Source organism: Cornus florida, unplaced genomic scaffold (assembly GCF_030987335.1).
Source record: "Cornus florida cultivar Cherokee Brave unplaced genomic scaffold, ASM3098733v1 CherokeeBrave_3.0.0_Hap2_Chr11, whole genome shotgun sequence".
In the NCBI taxonomy this organism is placed as follows: domain Eukaryota; kingdom Viridiplantae; phylum Streptophyta; class Magnoliopsida; order Cornales; family Cornaceae; genus Cornus; species Cornus florida.
The window spans coordinates 116,347,586-116,370,135 of record NW_026775581.1 but is presented as its reverse complement, the minus strand read 5'-3'; the positions used below and the strand labels follow the sequence as shown (position 1 = coordinate 116,370,135).

Below are 22,550 nucleotides of genomic sequence, written 5' to 3'. Positions count from 1 at the left end.
GGATAAGTTATTGGCATATTGATTGTCCGATTTTCATGCAATGTGGTTAAGGGACCCACAATTAATTAATTATTTTATTCTTACATGATTATTTTTATTCACTTTATTTATTGTATGAATGCTTTTATTTTCAGATTTATCATGACTAGTCCATTCAGTCCACTTGCAAACATACTAAAAGAAAATCGATTAATTGGACCTAATTATATCGATTGGAAAAGGCAACTAGATATTGTACTCACATATGAGGGGTTGAATTATATGTTTACTACTCCCAGACCTTCTCCACCTTTGGCTGAGGATCCTCCTGAGGAGCATGAAGTTTTTAAGAAATGGAATAAAGCAGATGAGATGACTAGGTGCTACATTCTTGCTTCACTCTCGAATGTACTCCAAAGTCAACATCTTCAATATCTCACTTCTGCAAACATCATGCTTAACCTCAAGGAAATGTTTGGGCAAATTGGTAAGAGTGCACGCCAAAATGTTATGACAAACTTGATGACCATCAAGATGGTCCAAGGTACTTCAGTTTGGGAACATGCTTTAAAAATGATTGGTTTTCTAAATGAACTGGAGATCCTTGGATGCAACTTGGATGGTGAACTTCAGGTTGACATGATTATCGCTTCATTGCCAGACTCATTTAACTCTTTTAGGGTTAATTATTCTATGAATAAGCTTGAGTACACACTCGCTGAACTTCTGAATGAGTTGGTAACCTTTGAAGGGATAATCAAAAGTAAAGGTGCATCTATCAACTACACTCAGTCTGCTGGACCATCCACTTCTAGGCCCAAGAGGAGGGGCAAGAAAAAGAAGAAAGATGGTGCCAAAACTGTGGTTGTGCCAAACAAAGTAATTTAAAAGGATAAAGGAAAGAAGAAAGTGCGAGTTGAAGGCGAAGGAAACTGCTTCCATTGCGGTCAACCGAGTTACTGGAAACCTAACTGCCAAACATTTCGCATGCAAGGCAAAGGAAAAGGTATATTCATTATTGAGGCATATAATGTGGTTGAATCTATAGATTCCTGGTGCATAGATTCTGGAGCCACTAATCATGTTTGCAATTCATTGCAAGGATTCCAGGAGTTCAGAAGCCTCAATGAAGGAGAGATATACTTGTATATGGGATCTAATGCCAAGGTGGAAGCTAAAGCAGTGGGAGTGGTTCATATGCAGTTTGATAGTGGGAGGAGTCTTATTTTAGAAGATTGTCTTTACGCGCCAAATGTTAGGCGCAATTCAACTTCAGTTTCTTCGTTGGTTTGCAAAAACTATATTTTTACTTTTGGAAAAAATATTTTAATTAAATTAAATGGTTGTGTTATAACTTCTGGTGCATTGAAAGATAGTCTATATGTTTTAACTCCTAACTCATATCAAATGCAAAATTATGAATTAAATGCAACTTCATCTAGATTGAATGTTAAAAAAAAAAGCAGTTTCTCCAAACTCATTGTATCATTGGCATTTACGATTGGGTCACATCAATCAAAATAGGATTCAAATATTATTTAAGGAATATTTATTACCTTGTGAGGCAGAGGAGCCTATGCCAACTTGTGAATCCTGTATTGAAGGAAAGATGACTCTAAGGGCTTATTCAGCCAGACGATATAGAGCCAAAGAACAATTAGAGTTAGTGCACACAGACGTGTGTGGTCCCATGAACACCCAAGCGAGAGGAGGGTTTGAGTACTTCATCACTTTCATTGATGATTATTCACGTTTTGGATATATTTACCTAATGCGACACAAGTCAGAAGCTTATGGAAAATTCTGTGAGTTTCAGGCGGAAGTGGAGCGTAGATTAGGTAAACTTATCAAAACACTTCGATGTGATCGAGGAGGTGAATACCTCTTGGGGGAGTTCAAGGATCATATGGTTAATGAGGGTATTGTGCGCCAGTTATCCTCACCTGACTGCCTTCAACAGAATGGAGTGGCAGAAAGGAGAAACAGAACTTTGCTTAACATGGTTAGATCTATGATGAGTTTTGCTACATTACCTTTATCATTTTGGGGATTAGCCTTAGAATCAGCGATGTACATTTTGAACTGTGTTCCATCCAAGTCTGTTTCAGGAACGCCATATGAGCTGTGGTTTGGACATAAACCTAGTTTAAATCACATGCATATATGGGGGTGTCCAGCACACGTGCGTAAGAAACAGGCAGACAAGTTGGAAGCAAGATCAGATGCATGCTTATTTGTTGGCTATCCTAAGGGCACTAGAGGTGGATTATTTTATGATCCCAGGGACAATAAGGTTATTGTCAGCACTCATGCTGTTTACCTGGAGGAGGATTATATTATGAACCACAGACCTAGTAGCCAGATAGTGTTAGAGGAGATGGTTATCACATCAGATATACCCCATGTGGACACACCTAATATAAATACTGAGAATGATGAGACACAAGAAGTCCCTGTTGAATTACCATCATCTAGTACATCAATTCCTGCACCGGTCTTTCGGCGTAGTGGGAGGACTATAATTCAACCCGAAAAACTCACACTTTTGGGTGAGGTCTATGAGGCCGTCCCCGATAAACATGAGTCGGACCCAGTAAGCTATGCGGAAGCGTTGACCGATATAGATGCGAATCGTTGGAAAGATGCCATGAAATCAGAGTTGGAATCTATGTATTCTAACAAAGTCTGGGATATTGTAGAACTTCCTAGTGGGGTTCAGCCCATTGGTTGTAAGTGGATCTACAAACGAAAGAGAGGAATGGATGGGAATGTTAAGACATTCAAAGCTAGACTGGTTACCAAAGGCTTCACTCAATGTGAATGTATTGATTATGAGGATACATTCTCACCAGTTGCAATGCTTAAATCTATTCACATTCTTTTGGCCATTAGTACTTATTATGACTATGAGATATGGCAGATGGATGTTAAGACAACATTTTTAAATGGCCATCTTGAACAAGACATCTACATGAGGCAACCAGATGGTTTCGTGGTTAAAGGTCGTGAGGACTGTGTATGTAAGTTGAATAGGTCTATTTATGGACTTAAACAAGCTTCACGCACATGGAACATTTGTTTTGATCAGGCAGTCAAATTATTTGGCTTTGAACAAAACGTGTTTGAACCTTGTGTTTACAAGAAAAAACAGGGTAATGTCATCATGATTCTCGTTTTATATGTCGATGACATCTTACTCATCGGTAATGATGTAGAGGCTTTGTCATTAGTTAAAAGGTGGTTGTTCAATAAATTTAAGATGAAAGATCTTGGAGAAGCAAGCTATATTCTTGGGATCAAGCTTATGCGAGATCGGGTTAAAAAGAAAATAGGCTTGTCTCAAGAGTCTTACATTGACAAAGTTCTGATCAGGTTTGGAATGGAAAACTCTAAGAAAGGGTTTTTGCCATTTAGACATGGATTGGCTCTTTCTAATGACCAGTCTCCCAAGACTGATAAGGAAATTGAGCAAATGAGGCGAGTACCATATGCTTCGGCAGTTGGTAGTCTCATGTATGCCATAGTTTGTACTAGACCAAACATCTGCTACTCTGTACGGATTGTCAGTAAATATCAGTCCAATCCTGGACTTGATCATTGGTCAGCTGTGAAGAATATCTTAAAATACCTTAGAAGAACTAAGAGTCTCATGCTCGTTTATGGAGGTGATGATCTGGTTCCAGTCGGATATACGGATTCTAATTTTCAATCAGATCCAGATGCCAGGAGATCTACATTTGGATATGTGTTCAAGTTTAATGGAGGGGCAGTTAGTTGGAAGAGTGTCAAGCAGGGTTGTACTGCTGACTCAACCATGGAAGCAGAATATATTAATTGCAGCCTCTGAGGCAGCAAAAGAAGCTGTTTGGTTGAGAAACTTTCTAATTGAACTGGAGGTTGTGGAGCATATAGATCGGCCTATGACGCTTCATTGCGACAATAGTGCAATTATAGCCCAAACCAAGGACCCAAAATTTCATAAAGGAACAAGACACATTCAGAGGAAACATCATGTGGTTCGTGATATAGTAAAGCGAGGAGATATACTTGTGGCCAAGATTGCATCGGAACATAACCTTACTGATCCATTCACAAAGGCTTTACCAATTAAGATGTTTGATCGTCATATGGAGAACATGGGAGTTAGATGTGATTCGAATTGGCTATAAGTACAAGTGGGAGCTGTTAGGATATGTGTGCCCTAGCATAGCAAATTCTAATTTTGGATTGTAAAAGTTATGGTTCTTTATCTGAATATTATTATGAAAGCATTATACAATTGGTGAATAGAATGTATTATTTTTCGATTCATTATGGAATTGATTGTGTCCACTTGATTACAAGATATATTTATATATATGTATGTAATGGCAATTAATACTATGTTATAAATTAGTAATCATAAATGGTTCAAAGTCGGTAATTATAGATGAACATTTAATTAGTTAAGACTTGAACCGAGTCCACGATAGATTGAGATATATTGCGAGAGCTGTCGTATGCAATTGCTCTCTATCACAGTCATGACTTTTGACTCTCAAGTATGAGAGAAGTATAGACTCTTTTATTAATTAATAATTACTTTGATTTGTTCGGCGGATACCTCGGGATCTTTAGATCGACACTTTGGGTAGTTATGTAATTAATAGTTAGAGGTCTATATTCTTAATATTTGCATCAGTGCTATTTGTATTTATTTTGTTTTGATTATGGTTGATCATAAATTAAATTCGAAGGCCTTCGTATGTTTTAGACAAATGTTTTCTATATATATTTATTTAGTAAATTGTTATTTTTGTCAAATAAATATTTTATTGTGATCGAGCCGGAAATAATCAAAGGTAACAAAATAATTATATTAATTATGTTGTCGGATTGATGGTTTTAATTATTCGATAAATAATTAAGCATAGAGGAGTCAAAGTGCAACATTGACTCAGAGGTTATTTACTATTTAATTAGAGTGCAATTAATTTCTTTTAGTGGAGTAGAAATTAATTTATGAATTAATTGAATTGGGTCTATGGTTTAATGGACCGGACCAATTATTAATTTATAGGAGCCGAGAAAATAGTAAGCCTAAAAGGATTCTCACCAATAGCCCAAGTTGATATTGGAGTTTTGTTAGAATTGAGAAAGTTGATTTAGAGATGGAGAATGATTTATTGTTTCCTTATTCTTATTTTTATTTTGCCTCTATATACATGGGTCCATGGATATTTTAGGGGTGACTTTAAGAACAAGAAAAATGAATACACTTTCTCTCTCTAGATTTTAGGGTTTGTTTTCTCTTCTAAAGGAGACTACCACAAGCCTAGATTCCAAGGTCGTTCATCAAGGCATATTGGTGATTCCTAAAGGGAAGATTATAATCAAGAAGAAGGAGAAATGATCTTGCTAAAGGAATCTACAATAAGTGAGAACATTCACTTTAGAGGAAAGATTAAAAGGTTTACTCAGACCTTTGATGTAAGTATTCAATCTGTTTATTGAATTATACATCATCTTTTATTTGTCTTTGCATAAAACTTGTCTCTATGTGATGAATCAAGATTCATAATTGCAAATCCCTCAAAAGTTTTTTAAAAATTTACACGTTTCCCAACACTTTTGAGACAAGGCAACATACCAGGAAGAAAACCAAGGATTTAACCAGGAAGGGAGAGTCTCCAAAAAGATTAGAAGCTTTTGAACATTGGCAACCAAATCTGCAAAGCATCACTGAAGAAAAAAGTTATTAAGAGGTTTATTTTTATTAATTGTTTTTTATGTTACATGAATTCATTAAAAAGTGTGTGAAGTATGTGTCAAACACAACACACTTGGAAATGCATATGGGGTGTGCTTGCTGGATTTCGTTTGATATGCACCTAACAAGCATATCAAATAATTCAAAATTATTACATAATTGTACATAAAACTCTCTAATTATATTTCTTTTATTACATTATTGGTCCAAAACAAGTAAAGTGCCTATATAAAACATTGCATATTACATAAAAACAGTACTTTACTCTTAAAACATATATATATATATATATATATAAAATAAATAAAATAAAAAAACTAAATAAAATGAATATTTATCTATTTCTTTATGTCCTTGACAAATTTGACGCTCAAACATGCACATAACAACTAGTGAAACAAAGACGAATAATCACAAATTACAATATTACATGCATGACTCCATGTAACATAGATTGCATTAACTAATTAACTTTCAAATGTAAATATTTAAGCGTTGTTGTATTCTCTATAATATATTATATTAATTAAAGTGTGAAAAGCCTTAAAAAAAACCATATAATCAAAGCATATCAATCCATACTAAGCATGATTACGTATTCAATTTTGGGGACAAAATTTATGTTCTTAGAATTTGGAAAATTGTAAGTAAAATACAGAAATAATCATTACAGAATTCCAGGATGAAGCACAGGGGTGGGCTAGTATTACAAAGTTTTTTTTTTTTTTTTGATAAGTAAAAAAAAAAAATCCTAAGAGCAAGACATGGGATCCTCCCAGAAAAAGTTCAAGTATCAGATGGGTTTAGGAAGACCTAACCCTATTAAAGTGATTAAAAACACAGAATTGCACAGATTTGCTTTGCATTGGTTTTTCAAGCAATAAGAAAGACAATTTCTACAGTTTTTTTTTTCCCCATCTTTTGGTGTGGTATTGAAGCCCACTTAGAAAAGATTAGATGAGATCTGAAAAAGAAAGAGTGAGTTACAAGAGGAAGGAATGAAAGAGTGAGAGTATTTGCTCTTAGCCTTAGCTAGTAAGGAACAGTTCTATTTTTAGAAACCATTGTTGACCCGTTGGGTAAATTTTAGCTTCTGCAATCCTGCCTGATATGATGCATGAGGAGCCATGGAACAGATTTACCAGAGGAAACTCTTCATTAATGCATAAATTTGAAAATCTTAAAAAATTTAATATTTTAATATTGGGTAGAGTTCAAGAAACCCCCTTGTTATATACAAAATGTGCAGCAACTGAAAATTAGTGGAGCACCAATAAGCATAATACATTTTTTTTAGCATAAAGGCCTACATCTACTGCATCCCTCTACAAAGATGGTGCTTCAAACCACTTAAAGTAAACACTTGCAAACTGAAATAAGCAATGTCCCAAACCTAGAATTCTGATGCCAAATGAAGTTGCTTGAAAGATTTATGTATTTAGATAGACCAAAAGGGGGTGAATAGTTCTTCACTTCTATTCAAATTAGTTTATTTTGCCTTAACTAGATTAAGAAAATGACCAAGCAATCAATTAATAGCAGAAGAAAAAACAGTAAAAAGTAGAGATAAAAGCAATTTTTATGTGAAAAAAACCTAATAGGATAAAAACCACAAGACCGTATTATAGCACCAACCAATCCGCTAATTGAAGAATGACAACAACTTTAGCCAATCCAAACTCAACACTTGGAATCACTATAGGATCATTATCAAACTCTCTTGAAGGAGCATTTTATCATTAAGGAGTATTTGATCAATATAGGGATTGCAAGGGGACTCTATTTCAATTTCTACCTCTATAAATTTGATATTGAAGGATGATTATCACAAGGTTTACACAGGCAGTGAGATCCCTTTTTAGGACTACTCGGTCGCCTTGAATATCATTTCTGCAATGAATAAACCTAAACACATAATAAAAAGAGGGATGACATAATTAGTAAGATTGGAAAAAGGTTATTGTCATCAACATCGGTACAAAGACTCTATTTGGATCTACATTTTTCTTCAACAAATTTTTGAAAGACAGAAAAGATGCAATTATTGGAGGTGATCATGAAGCAAAATATCTCATCCATTTAAAGTAGGAACCTTTCTACTTCTTTTTCTTCAAGTCTCCAACGAAAGCAAGCATTTCTCGGAGTATCGCACAATCAATTGTTCTTTAAGTAATTTATCTTACTCTATCACTTCTTACTCCCAAACAAATTTACCTTTTCAGGGTCTCAATTGACTATAAAATACTTAACATGATTAAATTGTTATTCGAAGTCAATAAAAACAAAAAAAAATTCACCTTTTCAGGGTCTCAATTGACTATAACATGTACTTTTCATGATAAAATTCTATTCAAAGTCAATAAAAGCAATGGACTACCCTTTGATTTTTTCTTCTAAACTGAACGGAGATTGATGATTAACAGAAAAATAACTTGTAATCAGACAATGTGATTAAGACCAACTTTGTCTATATAATTAAGCAGATAAGATTTCAAATATGGAACTTAAACTTCAAACCTTTAACCAAACTCAGTTATGTTTTGCAACCGAAAAACCCTAAACCTCATGAATAATTGGATTATGCGCGAGTATTACCTTTTTTAAGAAAGTGGTACGTAGTACCTTTGTTTTTGTAGAGGGTTTTCCTTTCTCCTTCTCAAGCACCATTCTTCAGCTTTTCCAACCCAAAACCGATTACAGTAAAAGTAAGACATTCCATACAGAGTCATTGCAATCACAATCCTTCAAAATGAGAAAAATACGTTCAACCACTAGAAGGATGAGTATTGTTTATATTGGGACGAAGCAAACCTCAAATCTTTTATACTAACAAAAAAAAAAAAAAGGTGGTTGGATCCACTGCAGCGCTCAATTGGGTCCTGCGCTCCGTCAAGCGTAGAGAATGCTGATGAGATGGACGTTATAGGTGGGTCCCATGTGGTGGGACAATTTCTACTAGTAGAAGTAGAAATTTCCATATCTGGTAGAAATAGTGTGTAATAATTTTTGGAATATAAATTTTTTTTAATACATTATTAGTCTCATTTAATTATCATTTTGACACCTAAACAATATATATATATATATATATATATATATATATATATCTAAATAAATCTTACACATTTATGATTCATCACACTATACGTCTGATTATATTTAGGTGATTTAGGGGGAGGAAAAAAAGTTGCAATTTGGTTGACCTTTTAAAAGTACATATGAATTAGTTGATTTTTAACTTTCACAATGCATAAATTATGAGGCACACATACACATGCATAGCCATTTACCAAAAAATTCAAGATTTCAAATTGGATGTGAGATTTAAGTTTCATTTATAACATTCTCCGTATGAAGGACACGTACACATGCATAGTCATTTATCAAAAAAATTCAAAATTTCAAATTCGACGTGAGATTTAAGTTCCACTTGTAATATTCTCTCTCAGAATTCGCAAGTTCTACTTGTAACATTTTTTTCCACCCAAACCCGTGCGGAGGGCCACCCTGCCTACCCGGGGTCGCTTGGCGTGACATCGGATTAAAAACTGGAATTAACTCTAATTCCAACGGTAATGGGTAGACGCTTGCCCATTTATCAAAAAAATTCAAAATGTTGGGTAATGCTACATACCCACCCATTTATACACACTTCAAACCCTATCTAAATCTGATTTGGGGGGGGATAAATACCACTTGTAACACCTAACCATTTGAAGAAACATAAAATACATGTTATTTATAGATTAAATAATTTGGGTATATCTTAAATATGTTTTTTTTTTTAATATAATTTTTGGGTATAAATGTATAACCTCTTTCTTTTTTTCTTTTTCTTTTTTTTTCCGAAATAAATGGATAACCTGTTACGTACTTGGTAGTGTGTTTCTGGAATTTTTTAAATTAATTAGCAAGACTTTTTTTTTTTAATATATACTCTATGAAAGAACATACCACATTCTATCCGTAAAAAATTTCAAAAAAAAAAAAAAAAGTGCGAGACACTGCTTTTTTTTTTTTTTTTTTTTCAATCACCTAATAGCCAGTTGCCACATCACTTACCCCAATTGATCATGTCACACTTTGCTTCCAAATAAATGAGAAATATGTTGTAATAACAAGCCAAAAAAAAAACTTATTTCCAAAGGTCATTGTTAGTTAAAACCATTTTGCCTGGCATTAAATTCACAAATTTCACTGGTCTCTATCATATTGGGTAGGATTGCCCCCACAGAGAGAGCGGAAGCTAATTAGATCCTAAAAAATCTGGCGTATAGATGGAGAAGAAGAGCTCTACCCCAGAAAGATTCAATCATAATCTCAGAAACCTCCCCAAATCCCAGGTAACATAGCAAAAAATTCTCTCTCTTCGGCTCCTCAATCAACTTTTATTTGTTGACTCATGGGTTTTTTTTCTTCCTAGATTTACAAGCCCAAAAATGAACCATTCGAGAAAGTGATTAAGCCAAGCCCAAAAGAGGGAACAAGATCTGATGAAGCGTCAAAGAAAGCAGATTCATCTGGCACCATCCAAAGTCAAACAGAGGGTTTTTTGAAGGTGGAGCACAACACCAACACCATCACCAGACAAGGTACAAATTCCACACTCTATGATTGTAATTGCACTATTCTATTCATGGTCATGGGTGTGCCCAATTTTGGTAGGACACTCCCATCATTTTGGCTAGTTTGTGGGTTGAGGACTTTTGAGTAGAATGTGGGAATGACTTTTGTTACTTATCTTTTGTTTTTGTTTTTTCCCAAACCAGAAACAAAAAGGTTAAGCAAAAACTAAAGCAGGATTGTGTTTTGGCCGTTTGTAATCACTTCATTTATTGTTCTATATAATTTTCTTTCCAGCTCTCTGCAAATCTGTCACTTTCTGTGGGATTTTTTTTATCCTAAGGAGAGGATAAGTTTTTTATTTTTATTTTTATTTGTTTATTTTTTAAAAAAAGAAAAGAAAAGAAAAAAGAATTCCTTCATATTTTCTTTCTGTCATCATAAACTAAACAAAGATGGGAGGGAAAGGATTTTTAAAATATTTTCTTCCCTTCTTTGTTTGATAACTTTAGTGAAAGAAAGAGTCATCCTAGGTACTCTGTTGATCAGGATAATATTTTCTAACTATTTCTGATAAAAAAAAAATTTGGCTTTCATGGAGCATATGTGTAGACCTTCTACTAAAAAAAAAGGAATAATTATTTTTTTAATCAATTAAATCTATGAAGTTTACTCATAATCTCTCTCCCTGTTCCAATGATTTCAAAGTGGACTGATAGAATATTTTTTTACCATACTGAAAATGATAATATTCTTATTATTTCAATTTCAATGTATTACAAATTTACAATGCCTTTCTTGTAGAATTAACTGAATTCAATCTTATGTTTGACTTAGGTACTCCGGAAAGGGTATCATCGAAATCCCTTCTGTATGAGATCTGTGCTACAAACTATTGGAACCCCCCGGTCTTTGAATGCTGCAAAGAGGAAGGACCAGACCACATGAAATTGTGAGTCCATGGTGTACCATATTAAGAATTAATCTTAATTATTGCTCTACACTTTGCATTCAGAAGCAGCTTCAGGAGAGAATGACTTTTAACAGTACCAATCATAGGTACTGACCCTTTTATATAAAATTTCTCATTCATTGATGTTGATCCTTTAGTCTCATTTTTGCTTGAAGCTGCTTCCAAATAAACCCAAGGGACTTGTTAGAAAGCATATGCTGTTGGGATAGACAAATTGAATGAATTGAGTGACCATGGATTTAGATAAAAGAAAATGTAGAAATAAATTCAAGAGGCCCATGCTTGGATTAAAGCATTAAGTAGATTTTTTAGTTGGCTGGCCTGAATTTTTTTTGGTTTCCTATATATAAGTCCTAAGACTTCCTAGAACTTTATTACTATGAAATGCTTTTACTTTCTTTGTTTCTTTTTCTTTTTTCGGGGGAATTGTAGGTTCACTTTCAAGGTCACAGTTGAGATAACAGAACCCTCAGTTACGGTTTTGGAGTGCTTTGGCGCCCCTCAGTCGAAGAAGAAAATGGCAGCTGAGCATGCAGCTGAGGGGGCACTGTGGTGCTTAAAGAATTTAGGCTTTTGATTGATTAATGACTTGGATCAGTACATAATTACTAATTCACTGCTTTTGCTTCCTTAATTTCTGCTTATGTTGTATTTCTTTATGTAACCATGGTTGTTCAAGGATATTTATCAGCAATCTTTGTTCTTGTTGCCCGAACATGGTTAAAAACTTATGTTCTAACGGATGGAAATAGACCGTAAGCTAATCTCTGACTCTTTATGGCAATTGAATTGCTCTTGTTTCGTATAAAATATGTGTTATGCTTGATTTAGAAAGTTGTCTTCCAATTGCATAATTGAAACAAGAACCATATGTTTGCTGTTGAAGTGTGTGGTTTGCCTCTAAGAATCATCCATTGCCATCGAAGGCCATTCGGGACAAAAAGGGACATTGGATGGAACATGCATTCTTATGGTAAATGTCAGCCATGTTGAAGCTGTTTTGGCTGCTCACACCAATAATTCTGAAGGACAAGGAACCTCTCCAGCCAGATATCTTCCTGGACTCGGTAGACTTCAATCATGTGGTCCAGTTTCAGCCACGTCATTATCTGCCTATTCACACGAGGATAAGTTTTATTCTTTTGTACAAAGTAATTGCTCTATGACTCGAACATGTATTTTATGTTTAATCCAAGTTTATACCATTGTACTTGACACTTTTTTCAACTGATTCTGTTGTTGTCTGTTATTGACGTAACTAGACATTAAAAATTGCAATCCAAGAAGCCAAATTTAATCCGAGAATTTATAATTATCACACTTAATACATTGTACATCTTCAAATACCAATCCTTGTGCTAGTCCCCAAGAATTGAAAATAATTTTTTTTTTTTTTTGATAAGTAAAATTATATTAGAAAGCGTTCAAGAGGGGAATGCGTCCCAAGAGCTATAGAAGAACCAAGAGCAAAAGAAAAGAGAACACCAAAGGATCCAAAGACCCCACCTAAGGATCCAAAGACCCCAAAAAGTTCAAAAACTCCTCTACAAAAGAACAATCTCTCCCTGTACCTCAACTAAAGAGAGAACAAATAATAGAATACTTAAGAGCCCCAATGGGTAACTTCTCCCCAACAAAAGATCTTCTATTGCGTTCTTTTCAGAGACACCACCAAATGCAAAGGGGAGTCGCCCTCCAGAAGTCGCAAACACGAGCCCCCACCCTTTGCCCCCTCTAAATATCAATAAGACTCTGTGAGGTCCGAGGCATAACTCACTAAATGCCAAAAGACCCAACATAAGGCTCCAATAGTCATAAGCCATTGGGCAGTGCAAGAGAAGGTGGTCCACAGACTCTCTATCGGTCATACATAGACAACATCGATTAACAATGACATGTTTTCTCTTCCTCAAGTTGTCCCTCTTGCCCCAAGCAGCAGTCCAAGCAAAAAAAACCCACCCTAAGAGGAACCTTCGAATTCCAAACTGTTTTCCATGGATAAGAAGGGGCCTGAAAACTGGAAAGGCAGAAGAAGAAAGACCGGACCTGAAAAGTCCTCTGCAAATCCTTTGTGAAGAAGGCACCCAAGTCAAAAGGTCCGCCCCAGTGCCATCCACCTCCTGTCGATACAAAAGGTCCAATAAGCCAGTAACATCATCTAGCTCCTAATCCTGAAAGACTCGCCGGAACCAAACATCCCAAGACAACCTACCGCTATCAAGGTGATAGCAGTCGGCAGCCAAAGCATGGCAATCCACAGCAATCCTGAACAACCTTGGAAACCATCGACACAATGGACATTCCTCGCACCAAGGATCCTCCCAAAACCGGACACTCCGACCTTCCCGGACTCTAAATCTAACATGCTTAGAAAACTCATCCCATCCCTTCCCAATAGAATGCCACACACCCACGCCGATAGCAGATCTAGCTGGTCTAACATACCAACCCCCTCTCTCCTTCCCAAACCGACAAGCAACGATATTCCTCCAAAGTCTATGTCTTTCACTGCCAAACCTCCAAAGCCACTTGCCAAGAAGGGCCCTGTTGAAAGGGGCCAATCTCCGAATCCCAATGCCTCCTGACTTAAAAGGCCTACAAACATGCTCCTACCGAACAAGATGATATTTAAACTCCTCCCCCTACCGCCCCAAAGGAAGTTACGTTGAATCATCTTAGTGAAAATGTTTTCATTAAATTCAAGAGGGTCAAGATGACCGATACAGGTGATTATTGAGTTCTATGTGAATGCATACCATATTGAATTACACAAATTTGCAAATGACATTTATATTCATAATTCTATTAAGGAGCCACATACAAAAATATCTCATAAAACAATCATGAAACCAGACATGATGCATGGTAGATTGCTAAAATAAGAATGCTAAGGTGGAAATTTAGAGAGAGCTGAAATAATTGAGATGAGATCAAATGATTTGAACCTATGCAATATAAATATGGTTTACACACTGAAACACATGGTAAGTGTAGCTACTCAAAAGCAACAATCAGATTAACAGGCTAAACAAATATTGGTTACACCATTGGAAAATTTTGTAATAAAGTAGTATTTCATACAAAGAAAAGTTACTAGACACTCCTAGTTCTATGACCTCCATTTCCAACAACGGATCGTTTATCGCCAATCTCGCCCGTTGGATTATTCGCAGTCCTTCCATCGTCATCCTCCACGAATCAAAAATGAAAACAGAAAAATGAAGACAAAAAATAGCTTCCTATTTCTTATTTCCTTTTCGCTCTTTTGTTGCAACTTCCTTTAATACCAACCAAACTTTGTCATCCTCTAGCTCCTTTAAACCGTGTAGTGCTGTTGAATGGTCTCAATGTCAAGACCCTTGAGCTTCACCACTGATTCAACATGTCCCTTGAGTGTATGAAGCTCCCTAAGCCTGAAAATGTGATAGGACACACACACACACACACACAAACATATTACAAGCAAAACAATGAGGTAAAAGCTTCAAGTATGATCAAAATTTAGTTTTTACCAAACAAATCTCTCAGTGATAATTACCTTGCAACTTCAGCGCGTCTCTTAGCTTGTTCAGCAATTTCAGACAATTCCCGGTAGTTGTTCTTTTCAGTAAAGAGATTTGATGCATCTGCAGGAACAAGACCGTGCAGCGAACGTTGAGCCACAGCCCATTGTGCCTCTCTCTCCCCCTTTCCATAATCCTTTTTGGTTGTGAATGCAGTCTGGATAATTGGTCACAAGAAAAGAAATCAACCAAACATGGCAAAAAAAAAACTTTGGATGAGCCATGAAATGCATTCAAGTTCATAAACTGCTAAGTACCTTATTCTGGAGCATATTCTCCCAGGCCTTGCCACTCAAGGCATATCGGATGATAAACTTAAAAATGTCTAGTGGGAAGTAGAAGACGATACTGTAGAGCCAAATAACTCCGGCCCAACCCCAGCCAATGCCATGCATCCTCGCAAAGTTCCAGTTTGCATACACAGCTATTATTGTAGCCAGCTTGATCAATTCACAAAAGCTAGTGTCATAACTTTACAGTGAATGAGAACTGTATCAGGAACTTGAATGAAGTTTTGTACTACTCACCAGCTGTGCTAGAATGAAGGCAGTCACAAGCAGAAGGCCGGGACGTTCAATGAAGGACCAGCTCCTGGACCGAGTAACAAAGATAAGTGCCTGACTCACAATACTCACTTGCAGGTAGACAGCTGCTGTAAGCTCGCCGTGGTTGTCCCTGATTGATCTTACACCAAATGCATCCTGCCAAAGTAATTAAGATACACAAAAGGACAATGTGAAAAAAGTTAATGGGAGTTCAACAAATACTCTTTTTGAGGATTATGTAACTAAAAGCAGACAGCATTCTCTTACAGAAAAGAAGTCAGACTCTTGAGCAGCCCAGAAGAAAATAACAGTCATGACAGCTAGATAGGTGCCAAGAACAATGCCAGTGGCGAAAATCTCTTTCAGCTTCCACGAGTCGGGCATGGGAGATGGCTTCACCTTGTCTTTAGAAATGGTCATGATGGTTCCATCATTGAGAATGGCAATGATCAGGACCATGAAAGGCGAGAAATCAAATTTCCAGATGAGTGCAAGGAGCATGAAACCAAGAACAATACGGATTGTGATGGAAACAGCATAGATGGTGTAATTCTTCATCCTTTGGAAAATGGCTCTGCTTGTCAAGACAGCACTCACAATCACACTCAGTCCTGGCTCCGTCAGGACAATGTCAGATGCACTCCGGGCTGCATCTGTTGCATCATCCACTGCAATTCCAATGTCTGCCTTCTTTAAAGCCGGTGCATCATTCACACCATCTCCTGTCATCCCGCAGATGTGCTTTCTCTCTTGTAGTTTCTTTACAATCTCATACTTGTGCTCTGCATTCCTCCCCCCATTAGTGCAAGTAGAAATTATACACTTTCTTTTTTTCCTTTCAAACATAGCAAATATTTTCCAAAATGGAGAGAGATTTGGAAAAGGAGAAAAAACAAAGTTCGACAATCTCATTGAGATTTTCCAAAATTATTCACAAATTTAACCATAATTCCTAATTTTGAATCATTCCAGCAAGGAATACTATTCAAAGCCTACCTTATTATGTTCACTAGTTGCAGTAGACTCGAGAAACACAACCTCATAAGATAGAAGGATTTAGTTTATTTACCTGGGAAGACACCTGCAAAGCCATCAGCCTTCTCAATGAGCTCATCAACTGGGAGGTTGGCTACACTTTCATCCTTGTTCTGGCCGAGGAGGGAGGAAGAGGGATACATATTGGTTCCCATGCCTAGCCTTCGACCTGTCTCCTTGCCGATGGCTAGCTGGTCACCAGTTATCATCTTAACATTGACACCAAGGTTGAGTGCTCGGCGAATGGTCTCTGCACTGTCATGTCTTGGAGGGTCAAAAAGAGGCAAGAGACCAACAAATATCCATGGCCCTCCTGCACTCTCCTTGGTTTTCTCTGGAACTGTCTGTAAAGAGAGAGAGTACCAACAGATCAAGTTCCGTTCTATGCAACATTGCTTCATTGATCAAAACCAATACAGTGATAGAAGAATGCAAACAGACCTGTTGTGCTACACCAAGAGAACGAAGGCCACGATCAGCAAACTTATCAATGATGGCATGAGCTTTCTGTTTCACATCTCCCTTAAGGTTGCAGAGCTCAATAATCTGGTGGAGATTACGACAAATAGGAATATAATAAAATCGAGAGTATACTGAGAAGAAATGGAAGGGTTAATCTGGATTTTCTGGATGATTACCTACCTGCTCAGGTGCACCTTTGCTAACTCGGTGCCAATTGCCACTAGAGTCTATGTAGGTAATGGCCGTCCGCTTTTCCACTGGGTTAAAAGGCAGGAAATGCACCTCGGTGATCCCTGCTCTAGCCTGCAGAACACAAGGTACCAAAACAGAATAAACTCAAGTTCGTTTATTATTTATCTAGAAATGAAGATCGGCATATATCTAATGTTTTTTTTTCATGAGTGATTTTGGCAAGAAGAATAGTCTAGTAGAGATTGTTGCAGCTGACAATTCTGTTAAATAGAACTAGTACTGTTTTAAATTATGAATGAACATTCTTTTCTTCCTTTTCTGTGTGGAGTGATGGTCATAAAAGCAAAACCAATATGAAGAACATACATGACAATGGTGATTGAGATTTAGAGGGAAACAATCAATTTACTTGTTCTCCTTTTGATTCCTTTTAGCTCATTAACATCGAATAAGTTGAATATCGTTCATCTACTGGCCCTATGTACTGAAACATGTTTTTCAGCTCAGTGAGATTACCTCTTTGGGATCAGCTAACATTCCCACAATACAAGAGTCAATAGCATCTTGATTCTCTACCCTAGAAGCCCTTGCACCGAGCAGAATTACACCTTCCTTGTCCACATCTGGTGTAAATACCTGCATATTAACATCTTAATTCCAGAACCAAATGAATCAATAGAAATCAAAGTAACTAAATCCCATACTTTCTGATCAGTTCTTTCTCAAATTGTTTCTCAATATTAGATCTTTATTTATTCCATAAGCACTATCCGAAATGTTCATAAGCTGTTCATTCACGTCAACTTTAATTAGTTACCAACCTCAATCAGGGTTTTGTCTACTGTGAGCTTGTTGAGGGTGAGAGTCCCAGTCTTGTCACTACAAAGGACATCCATTCCAGCCATCTCTTCGATAGCTGTCATCCTCTTGGTGATAGCTCCTTGCTGTGAGAGCCGGTGGGATCCAATGGCCATCGTCACTGACAACACTGTTGGCATTGCAATTGGAATGCCTCCAATTAGAAGCACCAACAAATTATCAATTCCATTCCTATACTTGCGGTGCTGCATTGGGAACATCACCACCAACTCTATTACGATTCCCACCGCAATGGAGCATATACAGAAGTTACCAATTGCTGTCAACACCTGCTCAAATCATCACCATCCAGTGAAAGTTAGCGAATAGGCTAAATGTTTGATGCTGCTATGATCTAGATAGTTTTTTTTTTAATTGTTCGGTTCTATTTGAATGCGTAACACTTCTGTTTCTTACCATCCAATCAGATAAACTTCATCAGGAACAATTCGAGAATTTCAAAAATCAAAATCGTGTTTCGCATTAATTTTAAATTTCTAGTACTCACCCAGCAAACAATTTGCAAATTGGTCACCATGGTGAGTAACATAATATAGTACCTTCTGGAAATGGCCTACTTGATTGGTGCTATCCACAAGGTGTGCAGCTTTACCAAAGAAGGTGTGGACACCGGTGGCAATGACAATGGCCTCAATCTCACCTTGCTTGCATGTTGAACCAGAGAACACTTCGTCGCCTGGGTTCTTTGTTACAGGCAAGGACTCACCAGTAAGAGCAGATTGGTCGATCTTAAGTGCATCCCCTTCCAGGAGACGGGCATCTGCAGGGACAATGTCTCCCAACTTGATGCTTACTATATCACCTGGTACCAGGATTGCTGCTTCTTGCTCACACCATCTTCCATCTCTCAAAACCTTAATCAGTCAGCAAGAAAACCAAACTCGTATTATCATGTACTCAATATTTTTATCTAACAATCTCCTTTCTTTCCGTTTTTTGGTTAGGTAAGTACTCACGCACACATTTCACAATTTGTCCCCTACGGGACTCAAACCCCTCACACACACATTTGGTTAGGTAAAGTACCTTTGTTTTGGGAGCAAGACCAGCCATTAGTGCTGCTGCAGCATTACCTGCATTATTTTCTTCTATAAAGCTTATGGTGGAGTTGATGAAAAGCAATGACACTATTCCAATAAAATCTTGCCAATCTGGAGGCTGACCCTGCAATATTTCATTGATATTAGAAACACACACACAAACACACACACACACACACACACACACACTCACAGAGAGAGAGAGAGAGAGAGTTACCCCTCCATTTGCCAGAGCAATGGCCATGATGGCAGCAATCTCCATAACCCATGACAAAGGATTCCACATAAAACCCAAGAATTTAAGAAACTTGCTTTCCTGTTTCAGTGTTCTTTTTTTAATGATTAGTTTCATCGCTTGTACTAATAATGAATATTAGAGAAGAAGAATGAAAATACTCAGACAGAAAACTTTACCTCCTTCTCCTCTAGCTTGTTTGGACCAAAAATTTGGAGCCTTTTCTGACCTTCCTCACTTGATAATCCCTCTCTTGAACATTTCAACTGTTCGAATACCTCCTCAACCGGTATACGCTCCTGCATAAACATAAAATCATTAAATTATTTATTTTTTACAACTTCTCAAGACAATTTGAATGAACCAGATTTTGAATTTAAACCATATTTTAATCACCAAATATTACATTTCTTCTGTAGAACACGAATTATGCTAGTTATATAGCCAAAAACAATCTTAATCTTATTTTGATATTAGTATAACTAAGGTTTCTGATATGTAACAAAACTAACTTGAGAAGAAGAGCTCTGAAATGGGGAAATTTGATCAAACAGTACGCTAACAAAATTCACATATGGATTCTATTGAAAGAACTTAGATCCTATTATGTGCCATTTCATCTGTAGTGTGTCTCGTTTTGTGTCATTACATCGTTTATGCAATATCTTCGCATCACTTATACAACAACTACTTTGCATTACTTTTGCGACAACTTTTTTGTTATATCTGTTGCATTGTTGCCTTCTCAATGTGAGGAACGAGGCACAAGATCCCCTCCACAAGAGGGGACCCGGATTCCTATTAAAAATATTTTTGAATTTGATGCATCCACAAAAAAACAAAACTAAAATCAGTATAAACAAAAAATGAAAAATGAATTTTTGTGTGTATTTGACAAGAGATTTGATATCAATAATTACAAATTAACCATGCATAAAAAAAAATAAAAAAAATAAAAATTCAAATTAAAGAAAAATATGAAAAGGGGTCATACAAGATCCACGTTCTCATTCTTTATTTCTTCCAAGCTGATGCTTTTGTCCGCCATCTTCTCTCTCTACACTTCCTCTCACTACTACACACACTTTCTCTCTGTGTGTGAAAATATTCAGAAAAAAACCAGAAATGGAAATGCCAAACAACAATTAGCTTTGCATGTGCATGGAAGACTCATTGTGACAAATTCAAATCTCTGTTTCCCCATGTATTACTCTGTTTTTATTCTCTCTCAGAAACAATTTCCATAAATAGTATGTATATATATAGCAGTGACTCACTCACAACCAAAACTCTAATGAACGAACGAGCGGGAGTCTTGTCCCAGTAGCCTCGGTCATTTCGGTTAGAGAGAACCGGTGCTATTCACACAGTCTTCACTCACTATGTGAACAACAAAGCCCAATACTATTAGCCCACGTTGTATTATGGTTTCTACTCGCTATAATTTTATCTAATCTTTATTATGTGTCTTCTTATGATTGGGTTGTGAGGTCATTAAGTCAAAAATATATGGTACAAATTCTTTATGATACTATTAATACAATTACATTGATGGTTACAGTTAAATAGTTGGATTCTTTGAGTGATCTTCATAATTGTACAGCAATTTCTTGTTGGGTGAAAACTTTAAAAATTAAAATATAAGGTGAAAATCAATTATTTCAATAGTAGGAAGAATTATAATTGAAAGGTGGTAAAAAGAAATGGAAGAGATCTCATGAAAGATGAAGAACATCTTTCATGAGAGAATGAAATACATATGTTACCATTAGTCCATTAAAAATAAAGTAATACCATATATTATTATTTTTTGGCCTATCTTTAATAAACATTTTCAGTCAAATTTAGAATTCCGTAAACTCTTTTTCAATATTTAGGTTTGTCAATAGATTAGGTTTTTAAATTCGAATCCGATTTGACAAGTCATGATATGAATTGAACATTTAATTTGATATCCCATTAATTATTTGATTCTAATAATTATTTAGAGATAAATCTTATTCGATCCTGACATGATATATATATTTATTATATTATGCTATAATATATCCATATTACCAAAAAAAAATTATTATATCATTATTTTATCTTCTTCTTTTCCCCTCTCTATTTTGGTGTTTTTTATTAATTTAACAAGTAATGAAAAGTCTATTTTCCTTCTTCTTTTTCATCCATAATTTATTTGTCTTCTCCCCCTTATCATTGTTTGTGTATCTCTTTTGATATTAAATTTTCATAAACAAAAATGACAACCTAAATGAATCAGGTTATGAAATTGGATATCCTATCAATATCTAATACGGAGTATTACAATTTTTTTAAAAAAAGAGATGATTGTACTAAAACAATTTTAACCCTAACTTTATAAATTACTAATTATTAATTTTTTAAATATCATAATTACCCTTTCAATTATGGTAAGATCTTATTGTCTCCCTTTCAGTTATTGTCTCCTCCCTCGACACTTGCATTGTATTAACTTTTTCTTCTCTTTCATTAGGGTTTGAATTTATCCTTGTAAATAACATTGGAAGATCTGGCAAGTGAAGAAATAACAAAGTTGAATGAAGTAACTAACCGTGTTAGCATGGGAAACATTGAAGAACTATCAAAACTTCACCAAGGGACAAGGGCCTTATGGCTTAGTAATATCTCCTTTATCTCTTAAAATGAATGGTGAGAGTTTAAATCCCAAAAGAACAAAATGAATGTGAATTGAGAAAATCATTTGTGGTACAATGCAAATGAATAATATGTTTCTCCTCCTAATGACATGAAATTTTTTGGGAGGCTAATACTAATAGAAAACTACCTAGTAAAAGTACTCCTAGTAAAAAAAGTACTCCTAGTAAAAGAAAAGGAGGATTGAGGAATGTTTTACTTAAGAAAAGAAGAGAATAAAGTACAAAAAAAAACACCCTCATTATAGAGCATATTACCCTTCCGTTTGGTGCCGTTATATACTTAAGGGGCGTTTTTGAAAGAGAGAGAGGGAAATTTTGGGGTCAAAATGTGGGATATGGCACGTTTGGTGTGCAAGAATGGAATGGAATGGAATGCAAGTGGGAATGGAATGAGAATGTGAATTGAATGAAATGACCATTCTCATTCTATTATTTGGTTGTAAATATGAAATGTGTAAGAATGGAATGATAATAACCATTCTATTATTTGGTTGAACCAATTTAAAATTTAGAATGGAATAAATTTCTAATTAAATTCTTCAAAATATCCCTCTTAGTAACAAATAAATCAAATTAACAAAATGACATTCTCTAATAATTTTTAAAAATCAATGGTGGCGGTAGTGGATGGTGGGAAGCGGTAGTGGTATA

At 35.9% G+C, this 22,550-nt stretch overlaps 2 protein-coding genes across 4 annotated transcripts; one reads left to right on the top strand and one right to left on the bottom strand.

The window, feature by feature from the left end:
- The first annotated feature begins 9,902 nt into the window (after positions 1 to 9,902).
- LOC132284763 (ribonuclease 3-like protein 1) lies at positions 9,903 to 12,491 on the top strand. Its single transcript, XM_059786889.1, has 4 exons — positions 9,903 to 10,071; positions 10,152 to 10,320; positions 11,129 to 11,243; positions 11,697 to 12,491. The coding sequence occupies exons 1-4, from the start codon at positions 10,006 to 10,008 to the stop codon at positions 11,839 to 11,841; spliced, it is 495 nt and encodes a 164-aa protein (XP_059642872.1). The 5' UTR covers positions 9,903 to 10,005; the 3' UTR covers positions 11,842 to 12,491.
- Positions 12,492 to 14,253: 1,762 nt separating this feature from the next.
- LOC132286218 (plasma membrane ATPase) lies at positions 14,254 to 19,008 on the bottom strand. 3 transcript variants are annotated; one of them, XM_059788492.1, is made up of 12 exons: positions 18,967 to 19,008; positions 18,468 to 18,794; positions 17,883 to 18,212; positions 17,578 to 17,697; positions 17,050 to 17,172; positions 16,849 to 16,953; positions 16,442 to 16,751; positions 15,640 to 16,154; positions 15,355 to 15,528; positions 15,085 to 15,267; positions 14,803 to 14,984; positions 14,254 to 14,677 (listed from the first exon to the last, which is right to left on the bottom strand). In XM_059788492.1, exons 1-12 carry the CDS (start codon positions 18,991 to 18,993, stop codon positions 14,581 to 14,583), a joined length of 2,493 nt encoding a protein of 830 aa, XP_059644475.1. In that variant the 5' UTR covers positions 18,994 to 19,008; the 3' UTR covers positions 14,254 to 14,580. The 3 variants fall into 3 exon arrangements, with proteins under 3 accessions (XP_059644475.1, XP_059644474.1, XP_059644476.1); XM_059788491.1 differs by having other exon boundaries at positions 17,883 to 18,209; positions 18,480 to 18,794; XM_059788493.1 differs by having other exon boundaries at positions 17,883 to 18,209; positions 18,498 to 18,794.
- Between the last annotated feature and the right edge of the window lie 3,542 nt (positions 19,009 to 22,550).

What these genes read in the sequence shown, in the direction of transcription:
- LOC132284763 (XM_059786889.1), top strand. Translation starts at nt 10,006, where the DNA reads ATGGAGAAGAAGAGCTCTACCCCAGAAAGATTCAATCATAATCTCAGA. An exon ending in GAAACCTCCCCAAATCCCAG is followed by an intron (nt 10,072 to 10,151) that starts GTAACATAGCAA and finishes TTTTCTTCCTAG; the next exon opens with ATTTACAAGCCCAAAAATGA. An exon ending in GGACCAGACCACATGAAATT is followed by an intron (nt 11,244 to 11,696) that starts GTGAGTCCATGG and finishes GGGGAATTGTAG; the next exon opens with GTTCACTTTCAAGGTCACAG.
- LOC132286218 (XM_059788492.1), bottom strand. Translation starts at nt 18,993, where the DNA reads ATGGCTGGTCTTGCTCCCAAAACAAAG. An exon ending in TGTTAGCTGATCCCAAAGAG is followed by an intron (nt 17,173 to 17,577) that starts GTAATCTCACTG and finishes TGTGTTCTGCAG; the next exon opens with GCTAGAGCAGGGATCACCGA. An exon ending in AGACGCGCTGAAGTTGCAAG is followed by an intron (nt 14,678 to 14,802) that starts GTAATTATCACT and finishes TCACATTTTCAG; the next exon opens with GCTTAGGGAGCTTCATACAC.